This window comes from Aspergillus luchuensis, chromosome 4 (genome assembly GCF_016861625.1).
Source record: "Aspergillus luchuensis IFO 4308 DNA, chromosome 4, nearly complete sequence".
Lineage (NCBI taxonomy): Eukaryota > Fungi > Ascomycota > Eurotiomycetes > Eurotiales > Aspergillaceae > Aspergillus > Aspergillus luchuensis.
Genome location: NC_054852.1, coordinates 2,683,049 through 2,703,548, shown reverse-complemented (window position 1 = coordinate 2,703,548; position 20,500 = coordinate 2,683,049). Strand labels below are relative to the sequence as shown.

Sequence of the window (20,500 nt, the reverse complement as noted above, 5' to 3'; positions counted from 1 at the left end):
CATTCCTTACTAGGTGGTGAGTAAGACGATGGCACGATGGGGGCTAAATTAATGGTATGCAGTATGCAGTTATACTATACATTTCTTTCCATAGGCTTTTCTGTACAGAATGCATCTAGTCTATTATGACACATGTGGCGCTATATGCAATATATACCTGGTCTATACCTTCCCTCTAAGCATTACTGGCACAAGAGAAACTGCTGCTATTGGCGTCGTCGTGAAGGGAACGGCCGGATACGTAGAGTCCGAGACCGCACTGATTCTGTGGTTAGAGATGATCTGATGATAGCAGGATAGGATACTTACAATGCAGGCTGCAATACCGATTATAATAACGTTCAAGATAGTCAGGGCAATCTTCTTCGGCGAAGAGAACAGGCGATCCTTGTTGAGGTAGAGCCAGAACATGCCGCTGAAGCCGACTGTTTGCTGTTAGTGTGAATATGACGAATGAAAGGGAATGATGTGCTCACATGTAGACCAACTAGCGAAAAGGGACGCCTGGGAAAAAAATCAGTATGATATTTGAGTAGAGTAAGAAAGCAACATACGATCAAACTCAACAAATCATTGAACACAGGAATGGCTTCTGCAATGATCCAGGCAATAATCCACAATCCCAGGGCGATGCCAACCCAGGATCCAGTTGCCACGAGGTCGCGGCTGTGCATCCGGTCTCCGTGACGGAAGATACGGACATAAACATATTTACAAGCGACATGACCGTTTACAACTCCGCCGATGATAATCTATCACATGTCAGTAGAGCACAGGTAATATGAGCACCGCACGTACAGTAGGGAGGGCGATTCCGTAGGCTATCTTGCCCACGAGTTCACTAGCGGAGCCCAGTGCAGGGGACGTGACATTAGGCCCCGCATAAATGTAGATCACCACGGAAGTGACAAGGTAGAGAATGGTGTCGAGACCCTGGAGAAGACACAGGGCCTTGGGGTACTCCCGGTGGTCCTTCAATTCGGACATGAAGCCGAAAAATGCGACATGACCCGCTATTGCACGTTAGTAGGAGTAGCTAATGCAGGATAGAAAGTGACCCACAGAAGGAGAAGACAATGTTGCAGACAGCAAGGAATGCTTCATACAAGCTGGTATCCACCGTTGCTTCAAGGGTTCCCTTGTAAGGACGTTCCACACCGACGGCAATCATAACGATCATCACGGCGGAGAACACACTGATGAAAGCTGTGCAAGTTAGTATCGTGAGACAACCTGACATATTTCGCAACTTACAAGCAACCGAGAGATAGGACACATTCGCAGACGTCCTAGGTAGACCCAGGAAATAGCAGATCACGAGACCGACAACACCAAAAACGATGGAGCAAGTTCCATGTTCCGTGATGGTGTTCATGGCGACCGAGAAGGTCAACAGATGACTCGCCATGATGAAGATTACGAGCAGCAGTTGTCCGATACCGAAGATCTCTCGACCGATAGACCCAAATAGGATCTCACCGGCATCGGCCAGATTCTGGACATGGGGATAGCGCCATCTGAACTGACCGATGACGTAACCGGTGTAGGTAGCCAGAAGACCGAGGCCAACAATGAGAACAATAGCACTACACCTAGTTAGAGGAAGATATCACTTCAAGCAGCTGCTGGTCCAATACATACGGAACAAGACCCAGAGTGGCGACAACAGCAGGCAGCGACAGGATACCAAGGGACACGGTTTCCGCAACCATGACTGGCAAAGTTAGTAAGACAAGCTGTCGACTGATGCTAGCATCAGAATCACTTACGGAAACCACATTGCCTGGCACATTCAAGTCAGTTATTCGGTAGCAGATAAAGGAGGTTTGGATAGACATACCACCAGCTCAAGACCTTATATTTAACCTCGGCATACTCTTCATCGCCAAAGGTGTCATTATAGACGGGGCTGTCCTTCTTGTCGTCCTGCTTCTCCTCTGCATCATGCAGATAGGGATCTTCTCGGCCCTCCTGAAAGAATTGACCCGTCTGAACATTCAGATGGGAGTCAACCTTGTCGCCAGTTGGATGGGCCATGACTCTGCGGTGACGGGAAGGTGAAAATCCCAGCTTTCCTCTCCTCTCCGCGGGAAATGAGATGGACGAGGAGTGGGGACGGTAAAAAGAACTGGCGACGAAGAGAGTTTCTTGGGGATGTACAACGTCAACGGCCCTACCGCTCCTACATTGACACAAACAGGCAAACAATCAACCTAGCGCAGAAACTGAACAACAATGACAGGCTGAAGATGTCAAGAGGAACTGCGGTGACAAATGAACGAGTCCGGCGAGAAGACCATCTTCTGAGTCACCCGCCGGGCCGAATGAAAGTCTTTGCATCACAAACAAATTTGTGTGTTCAACGTTACACCTGTTGAACATCTCATTACCTAATTCGCGAGCCTTTTCAGTGGGGCTCTCCGCTTCATTTGCCCGTTCCTGACCAATGGTCTTCAATGCCAAGCCGGCGGTGCCTGCGGAAGGGTCTGGCACTAGGCTGGATTGAGAAGGACCTGCCGGGATGGTGTGGGGGCACCATCATGTGATCGGGGATGCAGAAAGATTCTGAAACCAGAAATCTTCTAGAAGCAGAGCCTGGAATCATGAGATGTTGAGTAGTTATACATTTGCCACTACATTAGAGTCATCTGTTAACGGACAGCAGCAGTGTCGTGTGGTGAACTCACGGATTTTCCCCTGGATATCACTATGCACGATCTTTTCACCATCTGTGGGAATGACTGCAATCAATTCACATTACTCGATTAGTATAATATATATTTCCACATCGGCCTTCGTGATTCTGACAATTTGCCTCTTACCAACTAATAAAATCTCACATCAGCGTCCTCTGATGTATAGTAACAGCATTAGTAATACTTGAGCATGAAATTGCCTACTGACCTTAAGCACTGAAGGTTACGTACAGCATATTAAAAGATTGCCATCGACGTTTAGAGCAGCAACACAGGCTATATTCCCCCTTACTACCTTTGTTCATAACTTATACCCGAAAAAATGTCGTCTGGCTTAACAAATTTGGCACGCCGTAAAATTACAAACTTGCCAAAGTCTTCTTTTACCAGTGATATTGATATTGAATGTATCCAACCCTCCCTTGTAGACCCTTGGCATTAGCTTCCGCCATAATATAAGTACCTTTGGCCAATTCGAAGACAGGGTGTGAGATAGGCAAGCCCCAGTTCAGTGTTCAGTGGTCTATCTAAGAAAACCCCAATTCGGATAACGTCGGCGCGGGGTCCCCCCCTGCTTGGCCTTACTTTTTGCATTCTTTGGGTGTATGTCAGCTTGACTCGGTACATATAATCTGAAAATACTAATCTCATTGACCACAACTGCTACTGAGAATGTTGACGTGTTTATAGATACTTGTTCTTTCGAAAAAAACAGTAAAACCACCAACATTGAAGTTGAACTCCATCTAGTGTGGATTGATTTCAAGCGCAATTGTGTCATTACCCCAGATTATCCCAATGTAATATCCGGGGAGGTCTACTTGTGGACTGCTGCGGTATGTAGGGTTGATTTGGTCTACATCGTCGGGTCATTCCGCTTGGAATGCCTTCCCTGTCACTCTAGTAGGTCGCCGGCTGCTTCCCCACAAACCATAGATGAATAAGTGGACCATTGACCAGTTCCATGTGATCACCTTGGGGCCCCAATCATACGCACTGTCCCAATGAGGCTACTGTGCTTATATTAGTAGATGAGTCCCTGCGTGATGTGATTTACTTCCCTGTCAGTCCCCAGAGAGAGCCCAATCGGAGCCATTCACTTGGCCCACATCTAAGGTAGCGGATACTGATGTTCCCCTTACTCGGCGAATTGGATTGTTTCCCTATACGAGTACTCTATCAGGTCCCAGTAAATCTGATCGAAATATCTGTTCCTGCTCCAGATTTTCAGGTAATGCCACAGTCTTCCGATGGGCCTAGGAGCTAAATAAGGAGGATGCTGTCCAGAGCAGATACGGGGAGTCGTGATCGAAGGGGCCCAAAGTAACCCTGCTAACGAAGCAGCCAATCGCATATCCGCGCCATCCTTTCGAGCTATATTTCTCAAGAAATATGTGTAATAACAAGTTCTGGAAGCACATTCATCCATTCCTTCGATTACCCTTCTTGTTGCATGTCCACTGCAAACGACAATTCCATACAACTCTGAGTTGACTGTTATATCTAGCCTATATTTCTTGACGCATAGCCCAAAAAGATGCATAGTGAGCTCGATCAAGCCCTTGCACTACTTATCAAAGCGGTTGCCTGCTATATCTTTGTTCTTACCTTCCGAGAACTGCTTCGTATCCTCGAGCCCTTCCTCGATCTACGCGGTCTACAACAATGGAATCAACGACATAGAGAAGGCTTTGGGCGACCCACACAACCGTCCTCAGCATCCTGATACATGCGACCACGACCACTGGTGCTGGGATTACTCAAATGTGTCGACTAGTCTCATCTGGAGACCTTGCCGCGAAGGGAATGTCATCTCGTGTTTCAAATCTGCGAGGAAAGGAAATTGACTTTTTGTGGACCGACTTGAGATGATACGGAATGAGGGAGCAAACAGGGGTAGCTGGATCAGCTTCTGGAGAAGCATAGTTGGTAGTTTAATAGCCAAATGATTCATTTCTCTTCGGATGCATGTGGGTAGGTGGTATTTGATCTCTGTGGGGAGATGTATGCAACTGGTCAGCCTCTCTTTTGAAACCATGCAATACCTTTGTCATCGCGACTTGTTGGATTTGTACAAAGTAATCAATATCTATCTGATTAGAAGCCTAGTTATGCAGATATCAAACCTAACGTGGAGGCTGATGTTGAGGAGATGGCATGTTCGACCTCTTACCTTTCTGAGAGACGAATCGATGCTACGAAACCGGGTTGAAATAGAAAGGCTGCTGCAGATATCCATGTTTTACTTCAAAAATATCACACTAAGAAAATCAGGCTTGTATTTCCAGATGTTGGAAAAACAAATTACAGAATTATCTCAATTCCGAGCCATATGGATTAGGTACAAGCATACCTACTTATCAAAACTTTAAAATTGGGCATGGGTGAGCACTAACAGAAGCGCAAAGCATTCTCAAAGCGAGAAAGGCTCAACATTGGTTGGAAAGACGATAAGGGAGACCAACACCATGAGCTGGGGTTGCTTGTAGTTCTCGCTGCTCTCCCATGAAGCTAAAGTACCATGAGGGCTCTCCGTGTTGGATCCGACATTTCCGATCGTACCGATCGTGGCTTTCTAAACAGTCCCAGTAGTCCTTTTTGTCGTATTGCCCACCAGGAGGAGGGTTCTCGTCAGTCCTCAGCGCGCAGTCAAGACACAGTCCATCAAAGTAGCCAGCTACGCGAGTCGCTGTGGACTCAACAATAGTTTTCCAATCCATGCTGCACATAACACAGTTGAATTGACTGTTCGTGGCAGGATCAATGTACTTGTGCATTCGATCCGCGTCGAAGTGGGCCAGACGATTCAGCAGCTCGTCAATTCCATGGTTCGTGAAGCAGTTATCGTAAGGCCAGGCTTGTATTCTCTGAAGCTCCCGAAGGAGTTCGAAAACGGTACGCTCACAGCAGGGTGATAATGGTCTCTGGAGGATATGCGTAATGCGGCCAGAGAGCTCTTGGTGGACAATCTCGCAAAGGCGATCACGGGCGGCGTTCAAGTGGCCTGTTAAATCCGTACATCTCATAAGTTAACAATGACGGTATTTCAGGACTTCGATTTGGGAGGTATGTAGAATAAGAAGGGCAAAATAGATTCGGGACTTACGCATAAGAGGCGCTGCAAGCGGCTTCCTATATTCATTAGGGATGCGCGCTGTAATATGCCCAGTGTTCTGGTATACCACGGCCCTCGTTGATTGGGCAAAGATTTCGGCATCGTTATAAACACAACTCGGAATCAAGACCTCATGATAGTAGCTCAGCTCTTTTCCTGGCTCGACCTTGTCCTTTTGGTGAGCGCACCACGTCTTGAACCATTGTGTTAATTCCTTGCAATCGACATGACAGGTTTGGCATAAATACGGCAGGTCCCAGATGTCAGCTAAAGAGACAGCGCCTACACTCATCTGTTCTAGAGTGTTATGAAGCTTGCGCAGTATGATCTCAAAAGTGACAATGTTGGAACCATCGAGTTCAAGGACGTTTTTGGGCTTCATAGAGAACCTGTTCCTATCCAACCAGCCTCGAAAGAATTGAGTCGAGTTGATAAGTGTGGCATAGTCAACGTTGAATGTTGCCTTCTTGTACGTCCTATCCTTTGAGTATAGGTAATTCCGTGTGACAATAATCTTGAAGTCGGACGGATAAATGATTGAGATCGTGTCATGGCTTGGCCTGTCTTCTACTGACGGTGGAGGCATTTTGAAAGAGAAAGCTAGTTAATCACCAAGTGTAAAATTTGAAAATGACTGGACTAAAGTCTTTCGTGATTAAAATATTATTGAAGACCCAAGTACTAGAGTAATATTACGGCTGGATAGGGATTGGCAGGAAGCATCAAGTACGGATAATTGAGCCGAATGACGTGTGGATGATACGAAAGGGTATACATAACGTACATACTGCAAACTCGCCTTCCTCTGCTAGCCGTCCTTGGCACGAATTCCAACGAGATATGTTGGCTCTGCCGTTCAGACCTTCACTGCCTTCCCATCTACTCATAATTATACAACTGCTTTTGAGGCGGCACATCTCCTCGCAAGATATATTTCCTTATATACCACGGCAGCATCCCTGCATAGTGATTGACGTGCTTTCTCGTGGGAACCGAAAAGACCTGATCCAGTTCCTCGAGCGACAATGCTTTGGTTTCAGGCAGACAGAAGTAGCAGAAGATCCATCCGAAGACGTTCCATGCTGCGTACCAGCCAAATGCGCCTTGTGGACTGAAGGCGTCCCGCAATGGAAGCCACGTCAATGAGACAATAAAGTTGAAACCCCAAGTCGTCGCAGTCGCAAAGGACATGCCTACATCGCGGATATATAGTGGCTGTCTCGTTTAGTAAGAACCCTTCTCACAATTTGATACACATTGACTTACAAATGCCTCAGCAGAGTACGTGAAAGGTACTGGTCCCTCGCCTGGGGAGTACACAATCATGAACAGATAGATGCCCGTCGCCACGCAAGCCGTCCTTGATGTTTGGTCCGGGATATAGAATGAAAAGCCGGTGAAGAGCAGAAACAGGCTCATCAATGGGAATGTGGTGAGGAGCAGGTTCCGCCTTCCAAACGTGTCAATCGTATATACTGCCGGCAGGGCGAATATCCAGTTCGTTATACCACATCCCAATGACGTCACCAACGCCATACGCCTATCAAATCCTGCATCCGCAAACATTGAGCTCGAATAGTACATTATCGCATTCACTCCACAGAATTGCTGCATAAACATGACAAAAAACGAGGATTGTGCTGCTCGTCGATTGCGTGGGATGGTGAACATCTCGCGCCAGAGTTGTTTGCCTTCCCGGAGCTGTTCCTCAACCTGTAGTGCCGTGTGGATATAGTAGAGGTCGCGGGCCGCCTGAAACGAGGAGGGGCGGAGCTTACAGAGTGCTTTGTAAGCGTCCTGATAGCGATTCCTCATCATATACCATCTGGGTGACTCGGGGCAGAAGTACACTTGCATGCACACGAAGAAGGGACTGGATGGGATCAGCACAACTAGGGCCGGTGAGTTAGGTGAATATGACTAAGCTTACGGAATGGCAGTTGAACCCAGCATCAATCTCCAGTTGAAACCGGGAATTGTGGGGTGTGTCACATCCATGAAGGCAACTGAAGCAATGTACCCTAGCATAATCCCAAACGCGGTCCACATTTGCCACATCATAACCAACGCACCACGAATGATGGCTGGAGAGCATTCCGCACCATATACCGGGGTTGTTGTTGACTTGGCGCCTACTGCAAACCCGAGGAGAAATCGGGCCAGTAGCAGGTTCCACCAAGTATGTGCCGCAGCCATCCAAAAGGACGAGGCAAAGGATATGAAGCATGAGATGAAGATGCATCCACGACGACCAAACCACCGGTTCAGAGGGGCTGTTGTCCAACATCCTATAAGCGCTGAGCATAAGTATGGAGCCCCATTGAGGAGCCCTTGCTGCCATCTATTGGTGAGGTTGAATTCGGCGAAGTAGAACCTGACCGTACTCAGTTATTAGAAAGGGAATCTCACAGTGTGTCACTTACTCTTGTGCTCCATTAACTGCCGTCTGGTCCATGCCCTGGACAATTGCGGACCCAGCACAAAGGACTAGTATCTTGTTAACATCCCGTCTGTGCCAGTTTGTATTGGAGAAGACGTACTAGTCATGAAGTACATCATGAATGGCTGGCTCCATCGATGTGTCTTCTCACGTCGAAGCAGTTCTTTATCGCCTTCGGATAATTCATCAAGGGACTCGAAGCCCTTAGGATCTTGGGCTACGAGGGAGCCTCTTTTCAGCTCATCCATGATATGCTCCAAACCCTTGTCCCTTGCAAATGACTCGACATCTTGAAATAGTTCATCACGCGTCAGGCCAGAGAGTGGATTTTTCAACCTTGTGGATGTGGTGACATTCTTGCTCTCGGTCAAATCGCGTGTCCAGTCTCGAGCAACCTCTGGATCTTGCTTGTCATTAGAGGTAGGTGATTCAAGGTGATGAACCGTCGAGGTAGGGTTCTCCGGATCGCCTTTCTTGTCATCCATAATGGTATTAGGTAATGCAACCCCAGTGACCACTTGATAGGGAGGTCTTTTGTGTATATTCGAAGTAGAGCAGGGCGCACCGTGTCTTAACGAAAGTTCCCCGGGTCAGGATGGCCTATTTGTACCCCGGTGTCACTGAAGTCTATTGGGCTCAATCCGGCCGAAATGACTCGTTCCATTCGCGTCAAAGCATAATTTCAGGCTCTATAATGTTACAGCCAATCTGATAATTAGGTCTAAGTACTCGGTCTCACGGATCCGACCCAAGAACCTTGGACTTCAATGAACGCAACTGCGAATTGTCTTGGACTACATATGCCGAGATCTTGGAAGCGTGGCACTATCCATACAGACAACCTCCGAGGTGGTCACTCCATCCATACCTATTCCGATTTGAGTTTATCAGGGACTAATGCCAAGACTGAGGGGCACTGAAAGCGGCTCTTAAGGCTGGGGAAATCATGGCCTGTAAATCTTTTGTATCAGACCGTCATCCAGACGTGACTTGGGTGGAGGGTACGTGTAGCAGAGTGTAACCCCCGCTCGGTCTTGGCCGACAACCTCGTGTATCCGGGGATATCTGCGTAGCAACTTTCAGTCAAAACCGCCCCCCCAGATCCCACCCGCTGTGCGGCGGAGAAATTGGCAGCCTCCGCTGGCTTGAGTGACTCTCGGCAGCTTGGCGCCCAGATAGAACTGTCTGAGCACCTCGGCCAAGACCGAACCGGCGGTCGGTCGAGTCCAGGATTCGCTGCAAACGATTGTATGAGCCTATCTCCAGGCCGGTGAGGTGTCGACTTGTGTCATCTGAGAAGCGCACAGAGTCTCCATGTTGTCAGATGGATCCGTATTGGATATACTGTCTTAGGGCTGTAGACTGATTCATTCTAGAGCAGGAGAGAAAATGGTCGCCTAGCGATACAATTTCAATTTTGGGATGCGATGAATCACGAGCTGGCCATCCTTCGTTGGCTTAGTTTCGCATGGTGGTTCATCGAAGTGTTGGTGTCTCCTGAGTTGGGCGCGATGTGTCAGACTATCTGCCACCACTACTGCATCTCACGGAGTTCAAGACGTGTAAGCAGTCTGAATTCGAGATATTTGAATTCAATATAGTATACTATAGATTCGAGCGATATCCCTAACGCCCCATCATTCGTTTCGAGTTCTGAGATGGGCTGGGTCAAACTACTGAGCACCATATTTGAAATACCTTAGACTAAGAGTAGCAATGATCATGGTTTAGGGCCTTCCCTCCTTCCCTGGGCAAAGTTTGCCTTCAACCTCTCAACCACATAATCACTCAGCCCACGCACAGTTCAACCTTAGAGAGTGCGGTCATTGAAATCTCCAGTCGCATGGCCTTGCGCGCCCAATTTGTGTCTCGATAGCGACGAACGGATCAAAGGCAATACTTGCGATTTGGCCATCGAAGAGCTCACCATTCCCATGGTTATGCACAACGACCTTGTTTAAGTCTCTCATGATCGTCGAGCCCACAATTCTGTCTCGCAAATTACAGGATGGTTGTCAGTCTGAGATAGTAAGCCCTTGAGTCCATCATCCGCCTTTGCCTCGGTGAACCGTTGGTTGTTATCGTCTTGTAGATTGTAGTACACAGAGAAACGGGCATCGGTCCGGTTCCAGGATATTCAGGGAGTGTCACTCATGATTGAGCTCTGTTGTGCTACTTTGATTGGAAGGATATTAATAAATAGCAGAGCGCAAAGCTCCCATGACTTCGTGTCCTTCGAGGAGACGGACCAGCGTGAAATTTGATTGCTGTTTTAATGGTCTATTTTTTTTCTACAATTCATTAACACTACATGATTTATTATCAGGTTATCTTCTTGACTGTAGGAACAGGAAGGCAATCCGGGTAGTTATCTAGTATATACACTTACATTACGGCTACCTATAGTTCAACTAATCATATTAATCCGAAATAGTGTTCCACAGCCTTGCGAACATAGAGTAGTCGCATGCCAGATACTCTGAGGAAGATTCTCGACACGGGCAAGCTGGTCTTTGTAACAGGGTATATATTCCGAAAGAACCTCGACCTAATATGAACATACTAATAGTAGCTGGAAGGAAACGTCACCACTAACTTGAACCTGAGAATTTGCGGAGAATTCATACCCACATTATGTTGGCAATGTAAGTTTGGTCAACTTAGTCGTAGAGTTTTGTAAGTCACAGACCTTTTCCATATTTCCAGGATATCTTGTACATATTTCTCCCAGACAGAATAATCTCATAAAGAATTACTTAGTCATTAAGAAGGGCTAAGTTCTAGACTGCGGGGAAGCTAGGGAAATACTTGAGCGAAGCACTGCACAGCCCCATGCTGTGATATACTACGCCACATGTTGAGTCACTTCATTTCAACGCGCTCGCCTGCAGAAAATAAAAACAATAACTGGTGTCGATCTGATCAGCGGACAGAGAAATATGTCTCGACATTATATTAGTAAGCATAGGGCATAACACTATCCTGATGTATCGCCATGCAAGGGGTTCAACCATCTGATTTGTTTTGTCAACCCTTCTTTGGGGCGCTTGGAAACGTCCATGCCCAAGTGTCTATTCTTCAAAATCAAGATCCTGACTAAACAGTGTTTGTTGTTAAGTGCTTCGCCAGACAAGTGCTTCGCCGGACATTACGCAAGATGAGCTTCCATTATGTCGATAAAGGTCTAGCACGGTTTCTCCAAGTACACACTGTGTTAGTGTTTGAGGAAGCATTTGATCCATTGGAGCTGAAACATTGCTTTGAGCAACTCGTCCAGAAATGGCCCATACTTCAGGCTAGACTGAACTTTCTGGTTAGTGCTTTTGTTCTGAATGTAGAGAACAATTGCTAATCGGGCCCTTCTAGCGTACAGGGACATTTTCTACCTCGCAAACCCACTCATTCTTCCAGCATCGTGTTATCGACGCCACACTTGCGGAAACTGTCCCTGTTTATCCAATGATCCACCAGAGCATGCAGGAGGATGATTACAAGCGGTTGATGGATCTCACATCAATACCTTGCTCCATCTATACAACTTTGTTCCCTCCAGTCTGTACCCTGACTGCAGCTTGTCTTAAAGATGCCTGCGTGTTGAAGTTCACATTCCAACATGCGTTTTGCGATGGACTAGGTAAACCCCTCTGTCGCGACTATTCACGACTGCTATCATTTACTTACTAATAGGTTATCTCACAAGGCATGTCTATGATTGGGTGGGCCTACGCAGCTCTCCTCTCTGGAAACCCTATTGATATTCCTGACTTCGATCGGCCAGTCACTCTCCAGTTCAACGCCGCCCCCAATAATCCATCCAATCCTCATTATTGCCATGACCCCTCCCCTAGCACACTAAGTAATGGCAGTAACCGCCTGTACTCTGGGGGGCTGTCACATTTCACCCTGGGACTACTGTGGCACCGACTGGCACCTGCGTCGTGTAGCAATACGGGGTCTTCCCGCATGATGCACATTCCAGCGCTAGTAATTGATCAGCTTGCCGATCATGCTACGAAACAAGGTATTCGCATAAGTCGTGTGGACATTCTCATGGCTATGATTCTTCAGGTTGTCAACCCAACTTTTCATGCAACAGACATTGCTATGAGTCAAGCTAACGGGGCTCCGTCTAGGCAAATGTACGGGTATTCCCCCATGACTCAACAACCACTTCCTACCCGCTGGCTTTCATGCTCAACTTCAACCACCTACTGGTCAATCCTGCCAAATTCCACAACAGCTTCTGGCCTGTCCCAATTCCACGGCCGCCAGGCCTCGACCCGAGTCAAGTCAGCCACGAATCTACGATTAACCTAGCAGCCCACATTCGCCGCGTGACACGAGTCGCTCAATCAGCAGAGTGCCTCGAGGATTTCAATGCCCAATATCAGCGAATGGGGCCCTGGCACCTCTGGCATCCGCGAGCAGCCAGCCCATCGCATCCTAGGACTATGGTCACCTCCATGGCCCATTCGAACCCCTACAATCTGGCGTCTAATTCCGGCGTGCGGCCGCTCTTTTTCGATAATCGCATCGAAACCATGGATTTAGCACAATATCTTGGCATCTACCTGCATGGTGCCATCAACGTTAACTTAGATCGTAATGGCAAGGGGTTTTGTTTGACTGGGTCTTTGCATCCCCACCTATGGAGAGAGTTGGAGAAGATTCGTGATGGCTTCTTGTACAGATCGGACCTTAGTTTAAAGTCAAAACTTTGATTGTGGTGGTCTACTCGTTCAGCACCAAGCCTTTTCGTGCTGGTTTGCATGAAAGTGCATATACGTACCTTAAGTCATTTTTGGTTCCTGAAGACTCATTGCTCGAAAGATGTCTGCATGTCCTACATTTCCTTGGCGCTTTATGGCGTGATCAGAACAGTCGAGGATCTAACCTTATCAAGATTGGCATTCTGATGGCAAAGAATAATAGTTTGGTCCAGGAAGACGTGAAATTTGCTACTTGCAACATAGAGAGCCCACAAGATATTGTCGGAATATTTGTCCCAATATTGGTAATGCAATAACATCCAGACCCCACTGAACGAGAAACCTTTTTCTTTTTTTTTTTTTTTTTTTTTTGCACTGTTCGTAGCCCGAAAGGGCATTTGTCCCTGTCTATTGCTCAAGAGGAAATAGTTGGAAAGCTGGTTCCTTTTTGAGTTTCACACACCGCAGACGCCACTGTAACATCATTGACACATTAAGAGGGGTTGTCCATCTATGATATATTGAGTGGTTTTTTGTAGCAGCAGAGCGTTAGTCTATCTGACTCTGTCAATAAGTGTGTCAGCCTTCTATGTTATAAATACAGGGGTATCCCCTATCTCCACTACACTTCCCCAATTTCGCTAAATCAACCCAAAGACTCTTGATATCTGACATATATCAATCATGCTTTCTCACTGGTTCTCGGAGTCTGAGATAAGTCCTGGTGCAGTTATCGAGATGCAGAAGTCGTGGACCGTCGTTCAGGCGCGTGAGGAGCACATCTCGCAATACTCCAAGGACCAAGGCAGTCCAGGCCACCCTCCCGCCTCCGACGCCACAATTCGACTCATTTGTGAGCAGACAGATGGAAATATCGAATCGCATATAAGGATCTATAAACAGATCCCGGCCGCTGGTACTGAGGCCGAGCCAGCAGCTGTTCGCGCCAAGCAAGCCAAACCCTGTGAGCCAGATGAATTGATAACGCTCCGTGCCCTTACCAGAAAGGGCTCCAGATTCACGCCGCGCCTGCTGGACTCCAAAAACACCACCCAGGATGACTCAGGCTTTGTCCCTGGTGGCTTCGTAGTCTATGTAGCCTGGGAGGTAGTTGCTGGCGAACAACTGGGTACAGAGGGTGGGGACGAAGACTGTGGTTTCTGGAGGATGGAACGAGATAAAAGGGAGATCGTCCGTGAGCACTTCAAAAACAACTTTCTGTTCGTCTTTATTCCTCCTTTTTACTACATCATCATGTGTGTCTGGTTTGGACTGACATAAGCTACAGACAGCTTTCTAAATGGGGCTATATGCCACTTGGTGGCAGGTTGTCCAACCTCGTTTGGGATGAGAGATCGTCTACTCTGTAAGTCCTTGACCTTAAAATGCAAACTGAAGAAAAGATTGTTGCTAATACGCCTATGTGTGCATTAAGCTTTTTCGTTGGCTTCTATATGGCGACGACTAACATGAAGAAGAAAAAGTGGTCTCCTGCGATGTGGTTCGCTTGGGGCCTGGCCAAGTGCCCCCGTCCCCCGGGGCCGGACTGGGATGGGTCAACGAGTGATTGGAAGTGGTAGCTTGTTCTTTGATTTTCGTTTTTTCCTCTCTATTGGTTCGCTTTTTTTTTACTGGTCTCTCCTTTGCGCAATTTTCTTTCTCTCTTCAGACTACGTTGGTACTCCTTTTTTTTATCCTTGATACTACCGATACTGTGGGCAGTATTCTCCAGGTACCACGTGATTATATTATCTTTGCAGTAATATGATCAGTCGTAAATATCGGCGCTTAAATGCTCCTTGGAATACTGATGATGCATGCGACAGCCAATAACTGCCCTCGAGCGAGGTCAGATCCCCCTCCGAGACTTGCCAGAGCCCCTGCAATATACCCTTATATCCGACCCGAACATCCAATGCCAGCAAATCTAGCAAAATACAGCCTTACACACGACACATCTTAGTTTAATTCCGCGCAGTCCCGCTGACTCAGGACCGGAACTGCCCTGCCGACCAGGGCTACTTTAGGAAAGCAGGCTGTGCAGAGGATATATGTTGACGCTGCGGCCGCCTTTAATAAACAGGTATGTTTCAGGGCCCACACTCGATCCGGTTTGCCAAGGGCTCACTACCATGGCGAGTCATTCAACGTTACCGTTGTGTCTCACTTAAGGTTAATTGTTTAATGATCTTAAAGTTGCTTGGTAGTCGCACGGTCTTGGTGTTGCAGTGTCGTATCATACTGTAGTTGAAGTTGCGTAGGTATGCTATAGTGATGGCACAATTGGTATGCACCTCTGCGACCAGGGACTGGAGATTAGTTCAGGGTACTCGGTACACAGCTGTGCTTCCACGGAGCAGACTCCGACGTGGACCCTGACCGGTCAAAGCGCGACCAAACTCGGCGAGGCAACAGGCCTTTGCTGACGAATGCGCTCCATCTATGCTATCATCCAAGCAAGACGATGGTCCCACTACTGGTTGTCATTGGAGAACTCAGAGATTTCGCTCCCGAATGTGGTGGCGGGCGTCTGTGGAAAATTGGCAGGGACTGAGTGCTGCAGGAACGGCGGTTATTCAGCATCAAGGGGTGTAATTGGTGGGGACGACCAGTCAGGGCAGACTTAATTTATATGAGTCTGGACCAGCATTTATCCGATGAGCTATCATCCAGTTAGGGATACACTAGTTCTTCGGTGGCTAGTGCCGGATCCGCAGTGGGCGGCGGGCATCTGCTACTATTTTTAACCACACTCTCAGCGTTCGTTTGCCAGTTGAACAACTGTTCTTGAGCTGTTAATTGAGAAAAGCTTCTTCATGATAAGCAAACTGTGAGTGAAACGGACAAGAACATGCTCGACAGAAAGTGACAGAAGGTTGTTGTGAGGCAAAAGTGGAAACTCTCCGACAGCCAAGACCCTAGTCGGGCAATAGCCTTAACATCAGACGGATCTGGAACACTTGCCCCTGCCCTACCGCCGTTTGCCCTCACCTTAATTGCTACGGCGCTTCTCAAGGGCCCAGTTCGGACCCGCTATCTAGGGCGGTGGTTAGACCAGACTCCTGGGTGGGTGTCATGGCTCCAGCGGTGGTTTGAGATGTGACGCAGGTAAAGCATCGCCGAATATTGACAGGGCGACTCGAAGACTTAAAAGCCATGCTGCTCCTCGACCATGATGCCGTTTTTTCTTTTCCTCCTCAAGCAAGTCTTCTCTTCCATCATTCCCTTCGTTGCTTTCCGCTTCATTGATTGAGGCTTTCACACTCTTTGCGCTGCGCGCTCACTCTTTACAACTCTACATTCCATTACATTACATTCTCTACCAACTTTTCCTTCTTCTCCAAACCACACTAGCAATCATGCGTCAAGCTCAGTCTGCCTCCCTTCTCGCGGCCCTTCTGTCGGCCACCCAGGTCGCTGCCCACGGTCACGTCACCAACCTCGTCGTCGACGGTGTCTACTACGAGGGTTTCGACATCAGCGTCTTCCCCTACGAGTCCGACCCCCCGAAGGTCGCCGCCTGGACGACCCCCAACACCGGCAACGGCTTCATCTCGCCTGATGCCTACCGCGACCCTAACATCATCTGCCACGAGAACGCCACCAACGCCCAGGCCCACGTTGTCGTCGGTGCCGGTGAGAAGATCAACATCCAGTGGACCGCCTGGCCCGACTCCCACCACGGCCCCGTCCTGGACTACCTGGCTCGCTGCGACGGCAGCTGCGAGACCGTCGACAAGACCGACCTGGAGTTCTTCAAGATCGACGGCGTCGGTCTCGTCAGCGACTCCGAGGTCCCCGGCACCTGGGGTACCGACCAGCTGATCAACAACAACAACAGCTGGATGGTCGAGATCCCTCCCTCCATCGCCGCCGGCAACTACGTCCTCCGTCACGAGCTCATCGCTCTCCACGGCGCTGAGGAGGAGGACGGCGCCCAGAACTACCCCCAGTGCTTCAACCTCCAGGTCACCGGTACCGGTACTGCCACTCCCTCCGGTGTCAAGGGTACCGAGCTCTACACTGCCACTGAGAATGGCATCCTCGTCAACATCTACTCCACCCTGACCACTTACACTGTGCCCGGCCCTACTGCCTACAGCGGCGCCGTCTCCATCACCCAGACTACCTCCGCCATCACCTCCACCGGCACAGCCGTCGTTGGCAGCGCCAGCGCCGTTGCTTCCGCTTCCTCCACCGCTGCCGCCGCTACCAGCGCTGCTGCCGTGACCAGCGTTGACACCAACACCCAGGTCGCCCAGTCCAGCAGTGCCCCTGCCCCTGCTGCCCCCAGCTCCAGCTCCTCCGCCTACACTCAGATCCCCGTGCAGGTCCCCTCCTCTTGGACTACCCTGTTGACCTTCACCAACACCCCCCAGGCTGTGCAGCCCACTACCTCGGTCCAGCCCGAGCCTGCTCAGTCGACCATCACCCCTGCTCCGGCTGTCAGCTCTGCTGCTTCCGGTAGCTCCGGTAGCCAGTCTTTGTACGGCCAGTGCGGTGGTATCAACTGGACTGGTGCTACTCAGTGTGCTAGCGGATCTAGCTGCCACTCTTACAACCCTTACTACTACCAGTGCATTGCTAGTGCTTAAGTAGCTCTTACTTAACTACTCTTATAGTTCTACTCTTGTCAGTCATAGCTAGTCTATGCTGTTTAGTGTATTAAATAAATTGACTTGCCTCATATTCTCCCAGAATAAACATAAACAGTAACCTAGTAGAGATTTAAATCCACTAGCTATTTTCTACGAACCCTTTACGTAAGTAGATCCTCTCTTTACATCAAGTCACTCGTTAAATTCGACAAATACTCATCACAGTGACTGACTATCATCTGACATAAAAAAAGTTCAATATATACTACCCACAACCCTACTCATCCAACTATATACATCCACCCCTTCCCCCTCCTCTCATCATAACTCCTAGTAACTAATCAATAAGTAGCCTTCGCCAAATTCTCATCAAAAGTACTATCCTTGAACGGCACAATGGCCTTATCAAAATCCGCCGTCTGCAAGGCATCCCTCGCCGCAGTGGTCAAGCTCTCCCAGGCAACAAGCGGCTGCGTCCCGCCCACCACATCCGTCAACCCACAACTATGATCCAACGGCCAGATACTCTCATACTTAATCAACGCCTTCGTACCATCAAGCGTATACCCATCGGTGGAGCAATCCCACCCGCCATGCGCGGACGGGCACACAGCCAGGATATTATCCGCGGAGACGGTAGTAGAATCAGAAAGGTAGATGATAACGCCCTCCCAGTCGTGGCGGTGGCCCAGACCGTCGCTGGGTTCGTCTTTGGGCATGTACCAGCTGTATAGTAATGCTGTTGGGTATTCACTAGTCGTGCTGGAGGAGGAGATGTTGCTGCGCACGTAGATTTGGCCTGTGTTGGAGCTGCAGTCGCCGTCGCTGGCGCCGGTGGGGGCTAGGCCGGCACTATCATTGTTATTCAGACATTAGGAGGAGATTTGGTTGGGATATAAGGTGGTAGGTAGCTGGGAGGGTGGACATACTCGGTATTACCTTCGGCGTCAACACCCGGGAAGGGGACGCATCCGTTCACGACCTTCAGGTAGGGCTGGTAGGCGAGGTAGAGGTCGCCGGTGGAATTGTCCGGGACGGTCTGGTTGAAGCCGACGATTTCATCGCTGGCGATCCAGTCGCGCGCGTGCAGACGGTGCTTGCTTGCTGTTACTGCTGCTGCTGATGTTGTGGCAGAGAGGGTGGATGCGGCGAGGAGGAGGGTGCGGAGGGACATTGTGCTAATTTTCACCTTTCTTTTTCACTTATTTGTGACTTGCTTTGATTGTTTGAGAATGATGGTATAATGAGGGGAAGAAAAAGGATGAGGGGGAGCTCCTTTTATGTCCATCTCTACTATAGGCAAGTATCTTCAGATCTGCAGAGAAGGAACGGTAGCGGGTGGGGCAATAGAGAAGGCAGACGGGAGAGTATCTCGAGCATGTGGTTGCTGCTCGGGGGTTATGCCTATTCCTGTGCAGGATCAGCTGGATGCGCGTATCTGGGTGATAATGCTGACAGGCACGGAGGATGTTGGAACGGAGAATGTTCGGCAGGAACGTGTGGTTTCAGGGCAGTGAGGGGAATACCAAGTCGAATAGATTAATAGTGGCGCATATTAACATATAGACACGGAATGTCGGAGGGCGTATTTTCAACCAATAATGGCATGTGTTCGGACCACGCATCCTGCAGGCGTAAACGCGGATATAGGGCTGCACATGCTACTCTGCCTATTATACTATACTGACTATATACTAAGTCCTACGTAGTGCTATTTACAATCCACCTCTGGAAATAGTGGAATTAATCCAAACAAGTCAACAATCCCCCCAGCTTCTCCAATACCACGCCTTGCACTGTCGCGTTCGCATCCAGCTTATCTCCCGCCATACCCACCGACACGCTCGCCCAGCATCCACTGTGCAGCATAACGTCCAACTCGGTGGGCAACCTCGTACTATTACAGGTTTCCACATCATCTGCCGTGATCAATGGAATCGCCGTAAAAATTCTCGACAATACAAAGCTGAAATCATCCGCACTCGTACAACTATCATCACTCACAGCCCCAAAGTTCACATTCAACCACACGCCTGTGGGCAAATACGGCGTTCCGGACTCCACCAACTCATCTACCAGCTTTGTCGCCAGCTGCGCATATACGGTGCTGTACGTGGGAACGCTGCTCACATTCCAGGCGATCTGGGAGCCAGTGTAGCCGGAGAAAGCAATCGCGGGAATGCCTTGGTTGGCGGCGTAGGTAGTTGCCCCAGCGGTGCCGGAGAAGAAGACGGCGAGGCCGAGGTTAGCGCCTACGTTGGGACCGGCGACGGCAAGGTCGGGAGCACCGGAGAAGTAGGTGGAGGAGAGGTTGTTGAGACCATATTTCATGGAGGTCGCTGGGTAGCTGTTGACGTAGTTGAAGCGTGGTTGGGTGGCATTATGGCCGACGGCGGGACTGCCGCTGGGACAGGAGTCAAATTCGCAGGGAGAGGTTAGGGGAGTGGGTGTTGCGTCGTTGGAACCTGTATGAATCAGCTTTTTAATTCGTTGAAGTGATGGTAAGGCAAGGTGTTAGGTATAGAAAGTACCAGATCCGCTTTCGTTCTCTGCAGGAGCGGATATTACCACCGAGTGGTCGGCGGCAGTGAGCGCATCGTACAAAGTGCGAATGTTGAGCTCGGCCCAGCCATCGTCGTTGGAGGAGAGGATGTTAATGGCGTGGGTGGCGAGGGGAAACAGAGTCAGGGCTGCCAGGGGGAAGTGCATGGTGGGAAGGGAAGGCTTGATTGGCGGGTAAAGTGAGGGAGAGGTACTATTAGTACTACTACTAGTAAATGGATAAGGAGCTCGTGCCGGGCCCCAGCTATATAGACTCGAGTCAAATTAATAGACGGCAGACTGACTGGTCAGATTCAGTTCAAGCTCGGCTGGAAAGAGTTGCCGTGCGGGAGTTCATCCACCCAAAATCCCGCATTTATGCAAAAGAATAAATTGGTTAA

General features: G+C 49.0%; 8 protein-coding genes across 8 annotated transcripts; 2 read left to right on the top strand and 6 right to left on the bottom strand.

The window, feature by feature from the left end:
* Positions 1 to 175: 175 nt before the first annotated feature.
* Positions 176 to 2,037, bottom strand: AKAW2_40948S (uncharacterized protein; the record flags this gene model as incomplete). The annotated part of the gene is made up of 10 exons (XM_041689333.1): positions 176 to 259; positions 310 to 425; positions 477 to 504; positions 555 to 752; positions 799 to 1,013; positions 1,063 to 1,206; positions 1,255 to 1,586; positions 1,642 to 1,714; positions 1,770 to 1,783; positions 1,841 to 2,037. 10 exons carry the CDS (start codon positions 2,035 to 2,037, stop codon positions 176 to 178), a joined length of 1,401 nt encoding a protein of 466 aa, XP_041543028.1.
* Positions 2,038 to 5,125: 3,088 nt separating this feature from the next.
* Positions 5,126 to 6,397, bottom strand: AKAW2_40947S (uncharacterized protein; the record flags this gene model as incomplete). Its single annotated transcript, XM_041689332.1, has 2 exons — positions 5,126 to 5,700; positions 5,803 to 6,397. 2 exons carry the CDS (start codon positions 6,395 to 6,397, stop codon positions 5,126 to 5,128), a joined length of 1,170 nt encoding a protein of 389 aa, XP_041543027.1.
* Positions 6,398 to 6,690: 293 nt separating this feature from the next.
* AKAW2_40946S (uncharacterized protein) lies at positions 6,691 to 7,002 on the bottom strand (the record flags this gene model as incomplete). The annotated part of the gene is made up of 1 exon (XM_041689331.1): positions 6,691 to 7,002. The coding sequence occupies one exon, from the start codon at positions 7,000 to 7,002 to the stop codon at positions 6,691 to 6,693; it is 312 nt and encodes a 103-aa protein (XP_041543026.1).
* A 33-nt stretch (positions 7,003 to 7,035) lies between these two features.
* On the bottom strand, positions 7,036 to 8,736 carry AKAW2_40945S (uncharacterized protein; the record flags this gene model as incomplete). Its single annotated transcript, XM_041689330.1, has 4 exons — positions 7,036 to 7,684; positions 7,742 to 8,185; positions 8,235 to 8,298; positions 8,352 to 8,736. The coding sequence occupies 4 exons, from the start codon at positions 8,734 to 8,736 to the stop codon at positions 7,036 to 7,038; spliced, it is 1,542 nt and encodes a 513-aa protein (XP_041543025.1).
* A 2,672-nt stretch (positions 8,737 to 11,408) lies between these two features.
* On the top strand, positions 11,409 to 14,540 carry AKAW2_40944A (uncharacterized protein; the record flags this gene model as incomplete). The annotated part of the gene is made up of 7 exons (XM_041689329.1): positions 11,409 to 11,564; positions 11,618 to 11,885; positions 11,952 to 12,319; positions 12,385 to 12,922; positions 13,691 to 14,180; positions 14,249 to 14,326; positions 14,396 to 14,540. The coding sequence occupies 7 exons, from the start codon at positions 11,409 to 11,411 to the stop codon at positions 14,538 to 14,540; spliced, it is 2,043 nt and encodes a 680-aa protein (XP_041543024.1).
* A 1,779-nt stretch (positions 14,541 to 16,319) lies between these two features.
* AKAW2_40943A (uncharacterized protein) lies at positions 16,320 to 17,555 on the top strand (the record flags this gene model as incomplete). Its single annotated transcript, XM_041689328.1, has 1 exon — positions 16,320 to 17,555. One exon carries the CDS (start codon positions 16,320 to 16,322, stop codon positions 17,553 to 17,555), a length of 1,236 nt encoding a protein of 411 aa, XP_041543023.1.
* Positions 17,556 to 17,899: 344 nt separating this feature from the next.
* Positions 17,900 to 18,732, bottom strand: AKAW2_40942S (NPP1 family protein; the record flags this gene model as incomplete). The annotated part of the gene is made up of 2 exons (XM_041689327.1): positions 17,900 to 18,410; positions 18,488 to 18,732. 2 exons carry the CDS (start codon positions 18,730 to 18,732, stop codon positions 17,900 to 17,902), a joined length of 756 nt encoding a protein of 251 aa, XP_041543022.1.
* Positions 18,733 to 19,301: 569 nt separating this feature from the next.
* On the bottom strand, positions 19,302 to 20,267 carry AKAW2_40941S (5'/3'-nucleotidase SurE; the record flags this gene model as incomplete). The annotated part of the gene is made up of 2 exons (XM_041689326.1): positions 19,302 to 20,023; positions 20,090 to 20,267. 2 exons carry the CDS (start codon positions 20,265 to 20,267, stop codon positions 19,302 to 19,304), a joined length of 900 nt encoding a protein of 299 aa, XP_041543021.1.
* Between the last annotated feature and the right edge of the window lie 233 nt (positions 20,268 to 20,500).